The sequence below is a fragment of the Carcharodon carcharias genome, chromosome 13 (genome assembly GCF_017639515.1).
Source record: "Carcharodon carcharias isolate sCarCar2 chromosome 13, sCarCar2.pri, whole genome shotgun sequence".
Lineage (NCBI taxonomy): Eukaryota > Metazoa > Chordata > Chondrichthyes > Lamniformes > Lamnidae > Carcharodon > Carcharodon carcharias.
The window spans coordinates 10,539,284-10,562,051 of NC_054479.1; the positions used below are offsets into that span (position 1 = coordinate 10,539,284).

Consider the following 22,768-nt stretch of genomic DNA (forward strand, 5'->3'; position numbering starts at 1 on the left):
ACTGTTTTTATAAAGACAAGGATGTTATTACATGTCAGTTGTCAAAGACAGAATTTGTGTTTTCTTACTGCCTGAGATCAGTGTGTTTTGTGTGTGAGGGATGTGTTTTTTCTTACCCTCAGTGATTGTCCTAATTTAAATAATTCCAGCAGCAAATTTTTTTGTGAATTTAAAAAGAAGGAAGGTTATTTATTATTACACATTTGCCCTGGAAGTTTAAAATGTGACGCTTCACTCACTTGACTCACCCACACTATTGCTCGCACAAACTTTAGATACAGATTACAATGTACGATTGTCTCAGTCTCTCTTCTGTGGCAGGCCCGTAGTTTCTTAGATCAGTTGATGCTTTAATTAAAGTGAAGGCCTTGTACAGCAGAGGATTTTAGGTAAGCTGCAAAGCCTCTTGTCAGTTTTCCAGGTTACTTCTCAGGTGAACTTGAAATTGGAACAGGTTGAGGAGAGTCCTTCCCCCACCTTTAAGGTATAGTTGTTTATAACCTTGGCTGCTTAGTTGACATGCAGCTGGTTTGATAGATGTCTGATGGACTTCCAGTCCAGAACAGCTTGCTGTTTAAAAAGCACGCAACAAACATGTCACTCTTACCATGTGACTTGTTACAAGATCCATAGCCCTTTTGCAAATAAGGTGGGTGTCTCGGTCAGCTGTATATCCTGTGTGATGAGTCACACCTTGAAAGTTTGAGACAGCTAGTGTCTTTGTATCTGAATGACCCATTCAATTTGAAATGACCCTTTTGAATTAGTTTCAGGAAAAGGCATTGAGTCAACATGGTCTGGAAAATTCCTTTTCTTCCTTCTTGAGATAGGGGGTTTTTTCAATACACAAAAGAACTCAGGTGATCCTCAGGCAGCCATCTTTTCATAGCCTTTTGTGGTTTTTAAAACTCTCAAATATTGACTGTAGTCCGAATATACTGGAACATGACGTATAATGTACTATTTTGCTAAGATATAAAACTTAGAAGGAACATTCTATATGTTGTGTATGATTTATTTCAGTGAGCATTACCCGTAAATTTTTTGTGCAGCCATGACTGCGAGGTCTTTTGCAGGGAATGGTTTGGGAGCGCCTGCACACTACCATCCAGATTGCCGTTGTGCGCTTAGCTCAGCAAGAACATTGGCTTTCTTTTAACACTATGGAGGCATTCATTAAGTAAACATAGGTTGAGTTGAGTTTAAAAAACTTACATTCATACAATGACTCTCATGTCCTAAAGATGGCCAGTGAAGTACTCCTGGAAATGGGATCACTGTTTTAGTGCAGGAAACGCAGCAGTCAACTTGCTAGAGTTGGTTGAGGGAGAAACTTTGGCCAGGACAGTGGTTTAACAGTTTGGTCAGGGGATGGTATGGGTTGAAATTTTTGCTCATTTCAGCTGCAGCTCAAAACACCCAGAATTTTAAGATTGTTTTACATCGGTAGGAAAGTTTGAGACGTGTGTGTGCTCGATGAACTAATTTTGAAGGCTAAGCTGGAAAGCTCAAATTTCTTCCCGAAATAACTAATACAAAGATTCCAACTGCAGTCTCAGAAATGTGCCCATCTAAATGTGGAAATAACATATGATATTGCCTGATAAAATGCTATTGCAATTTAACTTATTTTTCATTTTCATTTAATGTAGCAAATGGCCCATTTGGTGACTGACTATTTGGCATCCTACGGTACCAGGATCTTTTGGAAATGCGCACCAATCAAAATAGAAAAACTGGACAATGGAAAGCTGCAGGTTATATGGAAAAATCTTGAATCAAATGTAGAAGAGCGAGAGTCCTTTGACACAGTGATGTGGGCAGTTGGTAAGAAAGTCAATTCTTAACATGTCCCTTCAAAAAGAAACACTGGTAGTGCTGCAAGCCATGGAACAGACTTGCATATATACGGCTTCACATTAAAAAAAATGCATCCTTCATGAAAGCCACCCATCATTTTTATATTGGTCAATAAAATTTAGGGGGAGACAGTGGCGTAGTGGTAATATAATGGGACTCCAGAGGTCCAAGCTAATGCTCTGGGGCCACAGGTTCAAATCACACCACGGCAGCTGGTGGAATTTAAATCCAATTAATAAATCAATTGTAAATAAAGTAATTGTGACTATGAAACTATCATCGATTGTCATGAAAGCCCATCTGGTTCACTAATGCCCTTTAGGGAAGGAAATCTGCCATCGTTACCTGGTCTGGCCTACATGTGACTGTGGTTGGCTGTTAACTGCCCCTCTGAAATGGCCTAGCAAGCCACTCAGTAACAAATGCTGACTTTGCCAGCTATGCCCACAACCCATGAAAAAATAAATTAAAAAATCCGGTTCTGTTGAAGAGTCATACGGACTTGAAACGTTAACTGTGTTCCTCTCCGCAGATGCTGTAAGACCTGCTGAGTTTTTCCAGGTATTTTTATTTTTGTTTAAAAAAACATGGTAGATTATCCATAATTCACTCGATTATATGTTGTTATTACTGTTCAGTATTTTTGTGTGATCCATTACCCTCCATTGCTCTGGTTGACCCAGCAGAGAATGGGAATTGAAGTAGGGCTCAAACTGGTCTGCTTGGCTCAGCTACTTACCAGTTAGACTTGTTGAGATATTGTGGGGAGCGTGTATTGTTTGAAAAGCAGTCTGCCAGATGCAGAATTGCTGAATCAACCACAAGAATCTTCCTTTGTAAGTTTTATTTCCAAACTGTAGTAGATACCATGTTATGTATGTCTTATGAACTCAATGTTATGTAAACTGTGTCTGTAAAAATATAAAAAAGGTCGAGCTGAATAAATATAAATGTGCAGTGACACAAGCTCAAAAGCAAAGTAATCCACCTAATTTTTCTCACTGTCAGAAGTCTTTACAATGAGTCCATCATGAAGGTCTTGACTTTTTTTGGGTCAGCCCCACCCCTGCTTAGCAAACCCAGAAGTAAGCTGTAAGCACATTGATCTGTGGTTTTGAGTTAGAACGCAGTATTTTTTCTGTATTAACACACCCATACCAGGTGTTTTAAGCAGTGGGAGAGAAAGCAGTGAGAAACAGTTAACTCTTCAACACAGTGATTTCCTCTTTGTTGCACTGCTCAGTCTATCTCTGGGTGCTGACACTTAATTACATAGTGGATTGCACAGAAATGCAGATTAATTTGACTGAATACAGTAGTTTCTCCCCCCTCTAGCTTGTGCTTACCTGTCATTATTTTGGATCCTTCCTCCAGATTTCTCTTTGATCAAGAGAGCAGAATAGTCTGGGTTTTTAGATGTGTCTGTGGCTGCTGTCTGTACTACTTCAATTTTTTTTGTGTAAAAGAATGCAGAGTAGATTGAAGAGCATGTATGGCCATGCTTCATTTTTGAAGGCCTCAGTTTGCAGGGAAAAGGAAATACTAAAGGAGATGTGGAGTTCCACAATGTAGATCTCCTGGGGAAACAGAAGTGTTGGGAGTTAGAGATGATTCTGTGAGTCTTCCTTTCAGAAAGGGTGGTGGAGAAGTGCTTCAGGCAGCACGGTCTAAGCTTAGGAAAACAAGGCAGAGGAGCAATGGCAGAAAGGCAGGTGAATGAGTTCGGCGGCTAAAGATGAGAGAAGGATCATTCATCAGATGATCAGCCTTGTATCTTCAGACTGAGAGGGGGCTGCTGGAAGAGCCTCGCCTCTGTTTAAGGCAGAATTCAAATCTTGGACAGGTCTGGGCTCTGCAGGTTATTAAGAGGAATAAGTGATGCTTTGCATGAAAGAGCAAATCAAGCTTTTTGGAGGCAGCTTTAGCGTTAGAGACGTTGGAAGAATTCCATTTGAAGTTGGAGATTTAGCAACTGGATGTTTGATTTATGGAACAGGACTCACCTTCTAAACTGGCCTGCTACTGGGAGTTACTGCTGAGAACCAGAACAATCTGCCCATGGGGGTGTTCAGATCCATGTGCTCGTGATGCTAGTCCCGATCCCAGCTCCCGAGTGCAAGTTCAGCTCTTTGCTACCAGCCACTGTTCTTTTAATAATGAAATAAATAAAATTATTTTGATGTTGTTGTAAAAATATACGACTGCTGAAGGATAATTTTGAAGCGGACATCTTGGCATAGTCTTCAAAGGAGCCTTAATAGGTTGAAAGAATTCCTGGGTACCAGACTGTACAGTCCATAAATATAGAAATAATTCAAGAATGTCAACAAGCAAAGGATTCTAAAGAATGTCAGTGGACAACAATTACTTTCAGTTTAATCATGAGGGGGCTGGACAGAGTAGATGGAGATAAACTTTTCCTGCTCCTAAAGGAACGAGAATGACCGGGTACAGATTTAAAGTGATTTGCAAAAGAAGCAAATGCACTGTGAGAAAGTACTTTTTCACACAGCGAGTGGTTCAGGTCTGGAATGCACTCCCCAGAAGTGTGGTGGAGACGGATTCAATCGAGGCATTTAGGAGGACAATAGATGATTATTTAAATAGAAACAATATCAGGGTTACGGGGAAAAGGCAAGAGAATGGCACCGAGTCATAATGCTCGTTCGGAGAGCCAGTGCAGACATGATGGGCCGAATGGCCCCCTTTCGCACCGTAACAATTCTGAGATTCTGAGTTGGAATGCCAGATATACTCGCGTCTTACGCTCTGTGTTGCTCAGGATTCTCCATTGTTTTTACAGAATTCTTCAATACTTGTACCAAATTTATTTTGTATTACTTGCATTCAAGCTATCAGTCACTTTTTAATTTAGTAAATTAGAACTTTGTACTTGTTCTTAAAAGAGTGTTGGGAATTCTTATCAACATTGACATCACTTAGTGTTGAAAACTGTGGCAGTATTTTGGGAAAAAGTGGCCCAGATCTTCCACTGTCCGATGGTTCGGAGACTGGACATTCCCCGGAAGATGCGCTCCTGGACCCCTTGGAAGTTATAAGAACATAAATAGGTGCAGAATTACGCCATTCAGCCCTAAAGCCTGCCTCACCGTTCAAAAAGATCATGGCTGATCTGCCCCAGGCCTCAATTCCTCTTTCATGCTACCTCCTCACAGCCCTCAACTCTCTGATATTTCAAAAATCTGTCTACCTCCTATTTAAATACCTTCATTGATCTAGTCTCCACAACTCTTGGGTAGAGAATTCCAGACATTCAGTACCCTCTGAGAGAAGAAATTATTTCGCATCTCAGTTTTAAATGAGTGTCCCCTTATTCTGTAACTATGTCCCCTCGTTCGAGATTCCCCCACTAGTGGAAACATCTCAACATCTACCCTGTCAAGCGCCCTCAGAATCTTGTACATTTCAATAAGATCACCCTTCATTCTTCTAAACTCCAATGAATAAAGGCCTAACTTGATAGCCGTTCTCGATAAATCAACTCCTTCATCCCAGGAATCAGCCGAGTGATTCTCTTTTCAACTGCCTCCAATGCCACTATATCCTTTCTTAAATACAGGGACCAAAACTGTACACAGTACATCCCTATTTTTAAACTCCAGCCCTGGAGCAATACAGGCCAAAATTCTATTTACCTTCTTAATTACTTACTGCACCTGCATGCTAACCTTTTGTGTTTCATGCACAAGAACACCCAGATCCCTCTGTGCTGCACTTTTTTGGAGTCTCTCTCCATTTAAATAATAGTCTGTCTTTCGATTTTTCCTACCAAAGTGTGTGACCTCACACCTTCCTACATTAAACTCCATCTGCTAAGTTTTTGCCCACTCACTCAACCCATCTTTATCCCCTTGCAGATTCCTTATGTCCTCATCCCAGTTTGCCCTCCCACCTAATTTTGTATCGTCAGCAAATTTGGATACATTACACTCTGCCCCCTCCAAGTCATTAATATAGATTGTAAATAATTGAGGCCCTAGGACTGATCCTTGTGGCACTCCACTAGTTACGTCTTTCCAACCTGAAAAAGACCCATTAATCCCGACTCTCTGTCTTCTGTGTGTTAACCAATCCTCAGTCCATGTTAATACATTACCCCCAATACCGTGAGCTCCTCTCTTGTGCAATAACCTTTTATGTGGCACCTTATCAAATGCCTTCTGGAAATCCAAATACACTATATCTATCAGTTCCCCTTTATCAACTCTGTTTGTTATATCATCAAAGAACTATAGCAAATTTGTCAAACATGATTTCCTCTTCATAAAACCATATTGAATCTGTTTGACTGCATTAAACTTTTCTAAATGTTCTGCTATTTCTTCCTTAATAATGGACTCTAGCATTTTTCCAATGACAGATGTGAGGCTGACTGGCCTATAGTTTACTGCCTTTTGTCTCCCTTCTTGAATAGGGGCGTCACATTAGCAGTTTTCCAATCCGCTGGGACCCTCCCGGAATCCAGAGAGTTCTGGAATGTTTCAACCAATGTCTCCACTCTCTCTGCAGCCACTTGCTTTAAAACCCTTGGATACAGGCCATCAGGTCCTGGCGACTTGTCTGCCTTTAGTTCCATTAGTTTGTCAAATACTTTGCCCTTCGCAATAGATACTGTTACAAGATCTTTCCTCCCATTAGCTCCTTGCTTATCTGATACTTTTGGGATGTTTATAGTGTCCTCCACTGTGAAGACCAATGCAAAATATTGGTTTAAATTATCTGCGATTTCCCTATTCCCCATTATCAATTCTCCAGTCGCATCCTCCAAGGGGTCCCATGCTCACTTCAGCTATTCTTTTAAAATATCCGTAGAAACTCTTGGTTTTTTTTTATTTCTTGCCAATTTACTTGCATAATCAATTTTCTCCCTCTTTATTAGCTTTTTAGTCATCCGTCGCTGGTTCCTAAAACATTTCCAATCCCCTGGCCTATCACTAGGCATACTAAGGCTTTGTATGCCTTAGTTTTTGATTGGAAACCCACCTTGACCACCTTTGTTAACCACGGGTGGTTCATCCTTCTGATTGAATCTTTCTTTTTGACTGGGATAAATTTTTGCTGAGCATTATAAAATATCCACTTAAATGCCTGCCACTGCTCATCCTTTGACCATCCCCTTAGTCTCTTTTCCCAGCCTGCTTTAGACAACTCCTTCTTCATACCTCTGTAATTGCCCTTCTTTAAGTTGAGGACACTGGTTTGAGACCCAAGTTGCTCGCCCTCAAACTGAATTTGAAATTCTACCATGTTGTGATTGCAACCACCTAGACAATCCTAAACTACGCAATCTCTGATTAATCCCACCTCATTACACATTACTAGATCTAAAATAGTCTGTTCCCGGGTAGGTTCTGCAACGTATTACTCTAGGAAACAATCCCTGAGACACGCTATAAATCTGTCTTCCATGTTACCCCTGCCAATCTGATTTATCCAGTCAATATGCAGATTAAAATCACCCACGACAACTGTAGCGCCATTTTTACACACCTCCATTATTTCCTGATTTATTCTTTGTCCTACGGTGAGGCAGCTCTTTGGGGGCCTATGGACAACTCTCACCCGTGACTTCTTCCCCTTGCTATTCCTTATTTCCACCCAAATTGATTCCATATCATGATCTATTCCACCTATATCACTACTCACCACCGCACTGATACCTTCCTTTATTAACAAGGCTACCCCACCTCCTTTTCCTTTTTGCCTATTTTTCTAGGACACTGAATACCCTTAAATATTGAGTTCCCAGTCTTGGTCGCCCTGCAACCACATCTCTGTAACAGCTATTAAGTCATATCCATTTATTTCTATTTGTGCCGTCAACTCATCTATCTTGTTATAAATGCTGCGTGCATTCATATAGAGAGCCTTAAGCTTTGACTTTTTACCATTATTACCCATTCTGGTTCTAATTTTTGCTGCACTCTTTTGCTTATATTTCCCGCCCCTTCCTGTCACATGTTGATTATCGTTCACCTCTTCACTACCCTGCACCTCTGCTCTCTTGTTTCTTTTTGATTTTTTTTTAAACTTCCCTTCAATTGAACCTGCACCACCCCCCCCCCCCCCCCCCCCCCCCCCCCCCGACCCCACCCTGGCTAATTAGTTTAAAGTCCTATCTACAACCTTAGTTATATGATTCACCAGGACGCAGGTCCCAGCATCGTTCAAATGAAGCCCGTGCCAACTGAATAGCTCTCTCCTTTCCCAGTAGTGGTGCCAGTGCCCCATGAATCGGAACCCACTTCTCCCACACCAATCTTTGAGCCACGTATTTACCATTCTAATCTTATTTACCCTACACCAATTTGCATGTGGCTCAGGTAGTAATCTGGAGATTATTACCTTTGTGGTTATGCTTTTTAATTTAGCCCTGATCTGCTTGTAATCCCTCAGCAGAACCTCTTTCCAAGTCTTACCTATGTTGCTGGTACCTATGTGGACCATGATAACTGGATCCTTCCCCTCCCACACCAAGTTCCTCTCCAGCCCAGAAGAGATGTTCTTAACCTCGACACCAGGGAGGCAACACAGTCTTCGGGACTCTGTATTTGCTGCAGAGAATGGTATCTATTCCACTAACTATGCTATCCCCTATTACTACTACATTTCTCTTTTCTCCCCGACTTGAATGGCACTCTGTACCACGGTGGGGGGGCTATGGTCAGTTTGCTTGTGCTCCCTGCAGCCTGTGCCCTCGTTCACACCAGGAGTAAGAACCTCATACCTATTGGATAAAGGCACTAGCTGAGGGTCCTCGTAAGCTAAATTCTGGATCTCCATACCTGCCTCACTTGCAGTCACACCCTCCTGTGCGTCACCGCAGTCCACGTTTGATGTAATTAATCTAATGGGTGTGACTGTCTCCTGAAACACAGTGTCCAGGTAACTCTCCCCCTCCCTGATGTGTTGCAATGTCCGCAGCTTGGACTCCAGCTCATCAACTCTGAGCCAAGGTTCCTTGAACAGCCAACACTTTCTGCAGGTGTGGTCACTGTGGATCGCACCGGTATCCACCAGCTCCCACATACTACAGCTGCCTGCCCAGCCATCCCTATTCTATTTAATTAATTAATTTGGATGTTAAATATTTTAAAAGTGAATTTCTTAACTGTAATGTACAGCTGTAATAACATCTCCTGATTTAAACCACTTGGCCAATCAAAAGAGATATGGAAGGGATACCCACCAATCGCCTACCTGTTTTCCTGTGATGTCACACTTCGCTTCTGACAGGTAGGAACAGGTTGAAGGGGCTCCCTGCCACCGGTTTTTACCTCCCACCACTGTTGCCCTTCTCACGCAGGTCCGCTCTCCGTTTGCTCAAGTCCCAGGGTCTTCCTCTCGCACTCTCCTACAGGTGCTACTGTGTGCATATCCCAGGGTCCTTCTCTTGCATTCTCCTCTAGGTGCTGCTGACTGCCTGTCCCAGGGTCTTCTCCTCTCAATTCCCAATGGAAGGACTTTGTGGGAACTGCTTGATAAGTTTGAACTCCTCATTGGCAATTCCCCAGCTCTCCAGGGCCTTCCAAAAAAGTGTTAACTCGAGTTAGAGCTGGAGACTTCGGATGGTTCTGACTTACTTATCTGGATAGTTACCCAAGGGATGTTAGACGGAAAAATCCTAATCTAACTCCTGGATAACCAAACAATTGACCCCCCCCCCATCACTCATACTCACTCCCCCTGAGTCCCCCGACACCATCCTCCAATCAGACCCTTCACCCCACCCCCGACTACCCCCAGCACCTGAATTCCCCCCTGACGCCACCCCATCCAGCACCCAACCTGACTAGTCCCCACCATCTGACTTCCCCCCACCTGACAAGCCCCTCTTGACTTCATCTAACTAGCCCTAATCCACCTACCCACTCACCCACCTAACCAACCTGCCATCCTACCCCTTTACCCATGCCACTCTTCCCCTTACCCACATTCCTTACCCATTCTATCCCATTACACACCCTACCCCGTTACACACACTCCTTACTTTCTCTCTGTAGCTTTTTAGAAGCTTTGAGAGGTGAAGGTAACTGAGTTACTCTAAAATTGACAATAATGTTTAGTTCCAATTTATGTAATTAACAAGACCAAATGCAAAGGCACATTTCCAATTAGAAAAAGCAAATAGCAGAACAATTATACAATTTTATCTGAATAATCCATGTGCACTGAAAATTCTGGGAAAAATAGAAACAGTGGACTGAAAGATTTGTGTTTTTCTCATAAAAATAACTTGTGGAATAAATATGATGGCGATGTTGCGGGATAAGTACTGTTACAGTGTTTACACTCTGGTTTTTTTTTAGTCACACGTGAGGGAGGTGGAGAGCATCTGAAACGTAACCAGGAACTGACAGAGATTTGCTAACGCAGGGACTAATGTCAAGCTGTGGGGTTTGGCACTTCAGAAATTCTTCACATCATGCACCGTCCCTGCCATAACTGTAGTCTTTATGTTATTAAGTACATGGATGGCGATTAATCATTGCTGAATGGAGATTTCTGCACTGTTTAATTAAATAAGTCGTTTCAGGAAACCACAATGTCGATTACATCAGGATCTTTCCTCAAAATTAAAAAAAACAACTGACAGGTTAATATTGTCATTCAGTATGTGACGAGGAAGAAAGTGCACTGCAAATGAAATACAGCAGCTCCAATAAACATGTTGGAAAATTCAAAACCAAACATGAAATTATTCTAAATTGTACCTGCTTCCTTAATGTCACTAATTGAATCAATCTGAGTTTTGGTAAAGGGTTGGGGGAGGACTTTATGGACTTTTTACCTGCACTGTAACATGGGCCAGTTTGTATACGTGTACTATTTCTCTTAAAATACCAACTTGGCCGTGTTGTGAGTGCGTTCTTGAATCTGCAAAACATCATTTAAACCTGAAAAAGTCCCACTTTCAGCAATTCACAACTGTCACTTCTTATTAAAGACTTTCACCAAATGCTATAATTATAAGGGATTCAAAAGTTAAGAAGCAGCCCATCGGTTACAAACACCGACAAGTCTCGCTTACCTTGATTACTCTAGATTGCGATCAGAAGTCACTGTCGAGCATTTAGTTCATGTTGTTATCCAAACTGAGGATAAACTATTTCTCCTCTCCTGCCTGTCTCCTGCTCACACACGCTGCCACAAGCTGCAGAAAATTACTGTATAACATCCCAAAGAGCCATCTTCAAACAAGCTAGCCCTATGAATGACCTCAGCAAACTAATTAAAGCTATCAGTGGAAATAAAACTATTAGTTCATTTTTAGCCAATCTTTGTTGTTTTTGGCAAGAAAGTCTACGCTTTGGGATCTATTTGGCAGATTACATTCTCCCAGTTTTCATGTTGGATAAGACTGAGAGACTTACAGGCCCACGGGTTGGGGAGAACGCTGATTTGCCACTTTCTGTCAATCACATGGGAACTGTTGAAATGAGGTTATTCCATATTAAAAATTGGAAGGATTTCACATTGTTGAAGCCATTAAGTTCATGCAAAAAGAGGGGGAAATAGAGATTTCTCCCGCTGAAAGCCGATGTAAATCCATAGTCTTAACAATTAAATTGTTGCTAAACACTGAAGTGGAAACTAGGTTCAAAGTCAGGATTATTTCCTCTATATTTTCAAAAAAATGGAAACATTTAAAAGCCTAAGTTGTATCCATTAGGTGAGGGAATCTTTGCCACTTGAACTTTATGCTACTTTCTAACGTAATATATCTGGCATAATTAATATTTTCCAAAGAGCTGAGAGAATTCACATGCAGCCTGAAGATTGGCCCTTGCTGTACCAGAATACAGGTAACTGCTGTAAAAAGGGAGTGTGACTTGTCTTCCTGCAATGCCCCAGTGCTACAATGAAGATCGTTGAAGGACTGGACACTCCGCATTTCTGGAGAAGCTGGGATCAATATTCCCGACCAGAAACGCGGAGCTCTGGCGTGGTAGAGAAAAGTAGGGGCCAGTGGCTGATGGTGACTGCCGCTCCTCAGGTGACTCAGGCCAGTATCTTACGCTTTTGTCTCTTTCCCTTTAAGCCACCAGCTGCTGCAGATCTTCGCGGCAGAGTGGGCGGGGGACATCTTCGCAACAGGGCAGACTAAAGAAATGCTCTGAAGCCTCTCGTGTAATCGTTAGCTATCAAGAAGTACACCAACCGACTTCTCCGAGTTAGGCCACTGGTAGAGGATCGGTAGGCCACCGCTTGGGTATAGTTAGGCCAGAGTACTGCATGCAGCACTGGTCATTGCATTACAGGAAAAATGTGATCACTCTAGACATGGTACAGAGAGGATTTATGAGGATTTTACCAGGAATGGAGAATTTTAGCTTACGAAGAAAGATTAAATAGGCTGCGATTGTTTTCTTTGGAACAGAGGAGGCTGGAAGGCAATTTAATTGAAGTATATAAAATTTTGACAAGTCCAGATAGAGTGGATGGGAAGGACCTATTTCTGTTAGCTGAGAAGTCAGGGGCCACAGATTTAAGGTAATTGGCAGAAGAAATAGAGGGGGGTTGAGGAAGAATGCTTTCACCCAGAGGCTGGTGGGGAGCTGGAACTCATTGCCTGAAAGGATAATATAGGCAAAAACCATCATAACATTTAGACATACATGTAAAATACCAGAACGTTCAGGGCTACAGACCAAATGTTGGCAAGTGCAGTTTGGCTGGATACCTTTTTTTGGCTAGCACAGACATGCTGAGCTAAATGGCCCCATTCTGTGCCATAGATTTCCTGTTTCCAAATTTGGTGTAAGGTGTGCTGACTGGGGCTGAGTATTTCCCTACATAGAAAGAAAAAGCTTGCATTTATAAAGTTTCACCTTCCTTCTCGTTCTTTAGCCCCTATAGAATTGCTGAAAAAATAAATTTACTGAAGCGAATAAAATAAAAGTGTTGCATTAGCACAGCTTTTTTATGGGCAGACACTCTACGGAATGTAACATTTTTTTGCATTTGACTTGGAGTGATCCTGTGGATTTATTTGTTGTAGGAGATCCCAAATCTGCAAAATGTTCAATATCTACTGATCCATTTGTGCAATACCAGCTCTAAATTAGCTGTACCATCTAACTAATTACAGAGTTCTTGGCTGAAAGGTATTATACCACACTTCTAAGTTACAATTTTTGTTTTGCTTTCACAGTTTCTTTTACCTGCCCTGAAACATTTTATGGCAATTTCTAATTTGACTCATTTAAAGTGCTGTAAAACAGATGGTTAAAGCAAATTCTATTCTATTGTAAAAGCAAAATACTGTGGATGCTGGAAATCTGAAACAAAAATAAAAATAGCTGGAAAAACTCAGCAGGTCTGACAGCATCTGCAGAGATGAATACAGTTAACGTTTCGAGTCCGTGTGACTCTTCATCAGAACTGAGGAAACATAGAAATGAGGTGAAATATAAGCTGGTTAAGGGGATGGGACAGGTAAAGCTGGATAGAGGACCAGTGATAGGTGGAGGCAAAGAAGAGATTGCCAAAGGTGTCATAGACAAAAGGACAAAGAGGTGTTGACAGTGGTGACATTAGCTTAGGAATGTGCTAATGGTGGCATTAAGGGTAGAAAGCAGGACGAGCGAGTAACAGATAGCCCTGGTGGGGTGGAGGGAAGGGATCGAAATAGGCTACAAGGTGGAGTTGAAACAATGAATGGAAATACATTTAAAAATAATGGAAATAGGTGGGAAAAGAAAATTATATTTAAAAAAGTATAATTTATTGGAAAAAGGGGGGTCGGAAAGGGGATGGAGATGGAGGAGAGGGTTCATGATCTGAAGTTGTTGAACTCAATGTTAAGTCTGGCAGGCTGTAAAGTGCCTAGTCGGAAGATGAGGTGCTGTTCCTCCAGTTTGCATTGAGCTTCACTGGAACATTGCAGTAGGCCAAGGATGGACATGTGGGCATGAGAGCTGGGTGGTGTGTTGAAATGGCAAGCGACATGGAGGTCCGGGTCATGCTTGCGGACAGACCGAAGTGTTCCGCAAAGCAGTCACCCAGTCTGTGTTTGGTCTCTCCAATGTAGAGGAGACCACATTGGGAGCAGTGAATGCAGTAAACTAAATTGAGGGAAATGCAAGTAAAGTGCTGCTTCACTTGAAAGGAATGTTTGGGCCCTTGACGGTGTCTCTGACATCTTTGGCAATCTGTTCTTTGCCACCACCTATCACTGGCCCTCTATCCAGCTCTACCTGTCCCACCACCCTCTCAACCAGCTTATATTTCACCTCATTTCTATTTTCCTTAATTCTATTCTATTGTATTCTATTAAATCTGCCGGGTCAATAATTTTTTTCTGTAATATTGCAGCTTCTCATTCATCCTACTAAAATGCATCACTTAACACATTGTGTTGAATTCCACCTGCCATGTGTCTGCCTGTTTCACTACTCGATCCATGTCCTCCCTCAGTCTGTTTAAAAAAAGAAAGACTTGCATTTATATAACGCTTTTCACGACCACCAGAACTCAAAACGCTTCACAACCAATGAAGTACTTTTGAAGTGTAGTCAACGTTGTAATGCCGGAAATGTGGCAACCAACTTGTACTTTGCAAACTACCACAAACAGCGATATGATAACGATCAGATAATTTGTTTTTGTGGTGTTGATTGGGGGATAAATATTGGCCAGAACTCCGGGGATCACTACCAGCTACCAGCTGAGCCACAAATGACTTTTCGCCTCAGTGTTTACTACATTTTCAAGTTTTGTGTCATCTGCAAACTCTTAAAAATTATGCCCGATATGCACAAGACCAGGTCAGTAATGGTATAGGAAAGATCAGCAATTCTAATATCAACCCCTGAGTTTGGAAAGAAAGAGTAGTTTTCCACAAGGAGAATTGGAGAATGCAGCTTTTATCCATACATAACTGTACAACAGAGTGAACTAACTTTATTCGGAAAGTGAGGTCTCATTCAGTATTTGCATTGGCTAGCTCCTCATGTTAATATAGTAAAATTAGTTTGTCACAATATTTGGAATTTACATTAAATATTTTTACCCTATGCAAATTTAAAGCGTTTAAGTTATTGATGATGCTGGAATTTCAACAATAACTCTTGAGCTTGCAGCAGTTTGCAGAGTTTAAAATTAATGCATTGGAAATTTTAAGCACACTCACTCGCTCTCATTTTCACCCGCACCCTTTGTCCCCTGGTGGAGCAGGCTCGAGTGGCCAGATTGCCTATTCCTGCTCCTATTTCTTAGGTTATGAGACTCAGCTTTGGAAAAATTTTAAACAGACCAAAAATCACGAACAGAATCACAAGTCTTTGTATTGATAACTGAATAATCTTGGGTCTGGAGGTTTTACACAAGGCCTTTAAATGTAGTTGAATTGTTGCTGTTGAAAATGTCCCCTGCATTGTTTCTGGCAGAAGTATTAGGTAGAAAACTCAGGAGGACTTTTGTTCTTCCTGTAGCCCCAAGTGCTGAGGGTGATTGGTACGTCCCTATTCTGGCTGAGATCAGCTATTTCTGTGCGGACTTGAAGATCTGTCCCTTAAGCATAGCTGACTGAGCCACCAGCAGAGCTTATTGTAGTTCTATAATTGTACCAAGCCTCTGAAATTGATTTTGAGCTCCTAGTGCCTAGCAATAGTCAAGGCCCTTTTTTTACCCTCAAGGGAGTAGAAGATCGTCAAGGATGTGGCAGCACTTAAAATAATTTTCTCTCATTAGTATTCATCTGAGAAATGAGTATAGATTTGCCAAAGTTGGATTATTCAGGACACAAATAAAACATGTTCTGCAAATAGAATAAATAAGTCAGTGTTTATTAGACGATCATAGAACTTCAAAGTGGATAAAACGCCATTTCCAGGTTACTCCAGGTAACCCCTGTCCAAGCATATTAAAGGAAGACCCAGGAGCAACTTGAAGAAACTTAACAGGAAATCAGAGAATTTTGGATCAGTGCAAAATAAAAAGTGTTGCAGCAATTTTCAAACAGGAATAAAAATGCTGCCATAATAACCTATGTATAAATTGTGTAGGTGTAAATCAAATGGTGAAGAATTCATTGTGTTGGCATATGTTGCTGCACTCCTAAGTCATAAAAAAGATTTGCATTATTATAGCATTTTCCTCACCTCAGGACATCCCAAAGCTTTACAGGTAATGAAGTCTTTTTGAAGTGTAGTTAAAGTAGGAATATAAAATTTGACAAGTTATATGTTAAAATGAGATATTTTTAGGGCATATTTCACAATATTGTCCAGTGCCTTGCACTCCAGTTAAGTTTGTCTTGGTGTTTTGCTATTCAACAGCAACTTCTATTTATGTAGCGCTTTTTACATAATGAAGCACCCCAAGATGCTTCAGCAGGAAGATTATAAAACAAATTATGACACTGAGCACTTAACAATATGTTAGGGCAGGTGACCCAAAGCTTGGTCAAAGAGGTAGGTTTTAAGGAGGAAAGCGAAGTGGAGAGGCAGAGAGGTATAAGGAGGGAATTCCAGAGTTTGGGGCCAAGGCAACTAAAGGCATGGCACCAATGGTGAAGCAATTATAAATCAACTGCAAGGGCAGGTCACTAGATTGATCCCTGGGATATGAGAGTTGTCCTCTGAGGTGAGGTTGAGTAGAATAGACCTGCACTGTCTACTGTCTGCACATAGAAGAATGAGAGGAGATCTGATTGAAACGTATGAGAGTCTGAGGGAGCTTGTCAAGGTAGATGCAATGTGCCTGTCTTCCCTGGCTGGAGAGTTTAGAACTAGAGATCATACTCTCAGGATAAGTGATCAGTCATTTAGGACTGCGCTGAGGAGAAATTTCTTCAAGCAGATGATTGCGAATCATTGGAATTTTCTACCCCAGCGAGTGTGGATGCTCAGTCATTGAGTATTTTCAAGACTGAGATTAATAGATTTTTAGACACTAAAAAATCAAAGGATTTGGGGATGGGGTGAGAAAGTGGAACTGAGGTCATAGATCAACCATAATCTTATTGAATGATGGAGCAAGCTCGAGTGGCCACATGGCCTATTTCTTAGGTTATTATGAGGTTCAGCTTAGGAAAAATTTTAAAGGGACCAAAAATTATGAACAGAATCACAAGTTTTTGTATTAATAACTGAATAATCTTGGGTCTGGAGGTTTTACGCAAGGACTTTAAATGTAGTTGAATTGTTGGTGTTGAGAATTGCAGTTTGGATTTTGTTATAGCCTCAATGCCTTATGCTTACATTTCCTTCTTTCTGTTGATGTGTCACTTCAAAGCTACATTACAGTTTTGATGCACGAGGAGTTTTTTTTTTGTGTGTTTCTTGTTGCAGACCAGCAGCCTCTTGCAAATTGGGGTTTTAGAACTGAATCATGTTTCCCTGTAAAAAGAAACAAACCCGGGTTCAAATCCCATGGCAGATGGTGGAATTTGAATTCAATAAAAGTCTAGCGAAAAATCGAATGATGACCATGACATTGCCGATTGTTGTAAAAGCCCATCTGGTTCACTAATATGTAATTTAGGGAAGGTCTGGTCTGGCCTACATGTGATTCAATGTAGTTGAATTAAATGCCCTCTGAAATGGCATAGCAAGCCAAGTTGTATCAAATCGCTACAAAGTCACAAAAAAGGAATGAAACTGGACGGACCACCTGGCATCAACCTAGACAATCTCAGTTCTGTTGACCTTGCAAAGTCCTCCTTACTAACATCTGGGGGCTCATGCCAAAATTGGGAGATGTCTCATAGACTAGTCAGGTAACATAGTCATCCTCACGGAATCATATCTTACAGATAATGACCCAGACACCACCATCACTATCCCTGGAAATGCCCTGTCCCACCGGCAGAGGTGGCATATAGTCGGCAGGGAGATTTCATGGGGAGTCCTCAACATCGACTCCTCATGAAATCTCATGGCATCAGGTTAAACATGGGCAAGGAAGCCTCCTGCTGATTACCCACATACTGCCCTCCCTCAACTGATGAATCAATGCTCCTTTATGTTCAACATCACTTGGAGGAAGCACCGGGGGTGGTAAGGGCGAAGAATTTACTCTGGGGGACTTCGATGTCCATCACCAAGAGTGGCCCGGTAGCACATAGCTGCTAGACTGGGTCTGTGGCAGGTGGTGAGGGAACCAACAAGAAGGAAAAATATACTTGACCTCACTCTCACCAACCTGTTTACCGCAGATGCATCTGTCCGTGTTGGAATCGCTAGGAGTGAGCACTGCACAGTCGTTGTGGGGACAAAATCTCGCCTTCACGTTGAGGATACCCTCCATCTACCACTGTGTTAAATGGGATAGATTTTGAACAGATCTTGCAACTCAAGAGTGGGCATCCACGAGACACTGTAGGTCATCATCAGCAGCAGAATCGTACTCGAACACAATCAGTAACTTCATGGCCCAGTATATACTCCACTCTACCATTACCATTAAGCCAGGGGATCAACCGTGGTTCAACGAAGAGTGCAAGAGGGTATGCCAGGAGCAGCACCAGACATATTTAAAAATGAGGTGTCAACCTGGTGAAGCTACAACACAGGACTGCTTGCATGCCAAGCAGTATAAGCCGCAAGTGATAGAGCTAAGCGATCCTACAACCAATGGATCAGATCTAAGCTCTGCAGTCCTGCCACTTCCAGTCGTGAATAGTGGTGGACAATTAAACAACTCACTAGAGGAGGAGGTTCCACAAATATCCCCATCCTCAATGATGGAGGAGCCCAGCACATCAATGCAAAAGATAAGGCTGAAGCATTTGCTACAATCTTCAGCCAGAAGTGCCGGGTGGATGATCCATCTCGGCCTCCACTGGAGGTCCCCAGCATCACAGATGCCAGTCTTCAGCCAATTCAATTCACTCCATGTGACATCAAGAAATGGCTGAAAGCACTGGATACTGCAAAGGCTTTGGGCCCTGACAATATTCCAACAATAGTACTGAAGACTTGTGCTCCAGAACTTGGCACACTCCTAGCCAAGCTGTTCCAGTACAGCTACAACACTGGCGTCTACCCAGCTATGTGAAAAATTGCCTGGGTATGTCCTGCACACAAAAAGCAGGACAAATCCAACCAGCCAATTACCACCCCATCAGTCTACTCTCAATCCTCGGTAAAGTAATGGAAGGGGTCATCAACAATGCTATCAAACAGCATTTGCTTAGCAATAACCTGCTCACTGACCCTCAGTTTGGTTTCTGCCAGGGCCACTCAGCTCCTGACTTCATTACAGCCTTGGTTCAAACATGGGCAAAAGAGCTGAATTCCCGAGGTGAGGTGAGAATGACTGCCCTTGACATCAAGGCCGCATTTGACAGCGTGTGGTATCAAGGAGCCCTAGCAAAACTGGACTCAGTGGGAATCGGGGAAAACACTCTGCTGGTTGGAGTCATACCTGGTTGTTGGAGGTCAGTCATCTCAGCTCCAGGACTCTCTGCAGGAGTTCCTCAGGATAGTGTCCTCAGCCCAACCATCTTCAGCTGTTTCATCAACGACTTTTCTTCCATCGTAAGGTCAGAAGTGAGGATGTTCACTGATGATTACCCAATGTTCAGCACCATTCGCGACTTCTCAGATACTGAAGCAGTCCATGTCCAAATACAGCAAGACCTGGATAATATCCAAGCTTGGGCTGACAAATGGCAAGTAACATTCGCACCATTTAAGTGTCAGGCAATGATCATCTCCAACAAGAGAGAGTCTAACCATCGCCCCTTGATGTTCAATGGCATTACTATCATTAAATCACCCACTATCAACATCCTGGGGGTTACCATTGACCAGAAACTGAACTTGACTAGCCATATAAATACTGTGGCTACAAGAGCAGATCAGAGGCTAGGAATAGTGCGATGAGTAACTCACCTCCTGACTTCCGAAAGCTTGTCCACCATCTACAAGGTGCTAGTCAGGAGTGTGATGGGATACTCTCCACTTGCCTGGATGAGTGCAGCTCCCACAAAACTCAATGAATTTGACACTGTCCAGTACAAAGCAGCCAACTTGATTGGCACCACATCCACAAACATTCACTCCCTCCACCACCAATACACAGTGGCAGCAGTGTGTACCACTTATAAGGTGCACTGCAGGAATTCACCAAGGCTCCTTCGGCAGCACCTTCCAAACCCATTACCACTACCATCTAGAAGGACAACGGCAGCAGATACATGGGAACACCACCACCTTCAAGCCCCCCCTCCAAGCCACTCACCATCCTGACTTGGAAATATATCACCGTTCCTTCGCTGTCGCTGGGTCAAAATCCTGGAACTCCCTTCCTAACAGCACTGTGGGTGTACCTACACCGCATGGACTGCAGCGGTTCAAGAAGGCAGCTCACCAGCACCTTCTCAAAGGCAGCTAGGGATGGGCAATAAATGCGGGCCCAGCCAGTGAAGCCCACATTCTGTGAATGAATAATTTAAAAAATGGGGACAAGATTCTAATAGCAAAATTGAACTCAGAAGAACTGTTCTATTTGTGGTGGTGCCAATAGCTGATGATGTGCAGCACTGTAAAAATTTGAAAGAAAAAAAACAATGAACCCCAGTTTTAGCAAGCACTGCACAATATAACCTCCAAGAAAAATCTGATTTTCAAGTACCAAATGTTGGTGGCTAGGGACCTGGAAATTTGGAAGAACATGCTCATACTGTCAGAACTTGCACATACATGGAGGCTTGTATATTTCCAACTTAAAGGCCGAATGAAAGTGAGTATTTTAAACTGTGAATGACTGACAGTTGTGGTTATTGTTTTCTGCTGTCGAGACTTCCTTGTGTTGGTTGATCAGAGCACAATAGTAAATCTATTCTTGTAGCACCAAGATGTGTGATCGTTGCAACCTGGAGGCCGCCTGGTTCAATTATATTACTTTGGCCTTAGTACTTCCTTTCAAATATAAACAATTGGTTAAAAATAGATGCTTTCTAAAAAAAAAAGCATTGCACTTGTGTGTGTTGGGAGAGGTGAAGGAATGGAAGTTTTTTAATGCCTTTTTCCATTTCTTTTACAAGCAGTTTTTGTGGAATAATGAATGCTGCCATTCACAAGCTCTCTAAGGGTAAATTAAATTATGCAGTATTATGTTAAGTTAGCTAAGGCTTTTAGGGAAGAAAGGGCCAGATGGAAATAGTGGTGAATCTGTATATGTGATGTTAAAAATACATGTCTATATTTGATTGCTTCAAGGTAACTGTTAGAAGTTTCCAGCACCTTTATCTTTATTCACCATCGGCAGTTAATGTGCACAGATTGAACTATTAACTCCAGACTGCATTAAATTGTTCACTAGGAGTGTGTGGGTTTCCAATCACATTATCTTGTTATGTGTAAAGATAGCACTGTCAGACCATTGCATACAACCTAAAACTATTTGATCAGTCTTGTTTATAAGTGAAGCGAACTGATCCAGCAAGATAAAGGAAGTTACGTGGAAAGACTAAAGAAGTTGGAATTGCTATCCTTCCAGCAAAGAAGGTTGAGGGGAGATTTAATAGTGCTTTTCAAAATTACAAATGGTTTGATGGAGTAGATGAGAGAAAACTGTTTCCACTTGTGCTGTGATATCACTTAAGAATAGTAGAAAGCGAGCTAGATGGATCTTAATCTTTTTTAATCTAGCAATTCTTATATTCCCTATGACTAATTGTAAGAATTACTTTAACTTTTGTCATTTAAGCTTTTTTAGCAGCTGTCTGTATAGCAGCTTTTGGACTTTTAAATATCAGGCAAATACACAAGTTAGTGAGTTAATTAAACCCGGGTTAGTGATCACAAGCCCATGTGAATCCAGTGAGCTAACTACACTTACTAGTTTAGAATATTTTGTTACGTACAACTTGAGTCAATTTGGCAGAATAAACGTGAATGCCACGAATTAACTGATGTTTTAAACTATTATTCTCCAATGCCGTCTTCAGGACATTAAAGAGACTCCAGCACTGGTAAACTCCCTTGGGAATCCGTAGCATGTGCAGATGTTAGCCAAACAGGTCCTGACGAAAGTATAACTATAAATAGAGCACCAGGATTAGCTGAAGCCTCGCACCTGGAGTGTTGAGTATTGGAGTATTGTGTACAGTTTTGGTCCCTTTACAAAAGGAAGGATATACTTGTCATAGAGGGGGATGGCAGCAGAGGTTCACCAGGCTAATTCCTGGGATGGCAGGACTGTCCTATGAAGAGAGATTAAGGACACTGAGCCTATATTCTCTAAAGTTTAGAACGAAGAGAGGTGATCTCATTGAAACTTACAAAATTCTTAAGGGGGCTAGACAAGGATGTTTCCTCTGGCTGGGGGAGGGATCTAGAGCCGGGGACATAGTCTCAGAATAAGGAGCAATCCGTTTATGACTGAGAAGAAGAAGAATTTCTTCACTCAGAAGATGGTGAATCTTTGGAATTCTCTATCCCATAGGGCTGTGGAAGCTCAGTCATTGCGTACGTTGAGGACGGAAATGGATAGATTTCTACATACTAATGACATCAAGGGATATAGGAATATCGCAGGAAAATAGCCATGATCTAGCTGAATGGCAGAGCAGGCTTGTGCTGCTGAATGGCCTGCTCCTATGTTCCTTTGATAGAGCATAAAAATGGGTGCTACACAGGTTCATATTTTAGTAGCTTCATAAAAACAAGGCTGTAGCAGCAGACTAAGTTGGGATGGGTGGCATGGTCTGTGTTCAGATTCCAAATGGCTAGATTATGTGCTATGATGTGCAACTCATTTTAAAATTGTTTGTTAAGTTTAGCATTGTGCTCATGAATTCTTAAAATTGAGGCAGATTTTAATGGTTGTGAATTTGAACATTAGCTAGGACCAGTCTGGGGAGTTGGGGATTCAATATATTGCTACAAATACTACTTGTAGGAGAGGGTGGAGGAAAGGAAAGGGATGGTTT

At 41.9% G+C, this 22,768-nt stretch overlaps 1 protein-coding gene across 2 annotated transcripts in view; it reads left to right on the forward strand.

The window, feature by feature from the left end:
* txnrd2.2 (thioredoxin reductase 2, tandem duplicate 2) overlaps window positions 1-22,768 on the forward strand; it is a 101,304-nt gene that overhangs the window by 58,384 nt on the left and 20,152 nt on the right. Inside the window, exons 11-12 of one of the 2 annotated variants that reach the window (XM_041203187.1) lie at window positions 1,653-1,827; window positions 10,191-10,840. In XM_041203187.1, the coding sequence (XP_041059121.1) occupies window positions 1,653-1,827; window positions 10,191-10,252 (237 nt within the window). In that variant the 3' untranslated portion in view covers window positions 10,253-10,840. Of the gene's footprint in view, window positions 1-1,652; window positions 1,828-10,190; window positions 10,841-22,768 lie in introns of those variants that run through there. The other variant, XM_041203186.1, reaches the window with a different exon arrangement.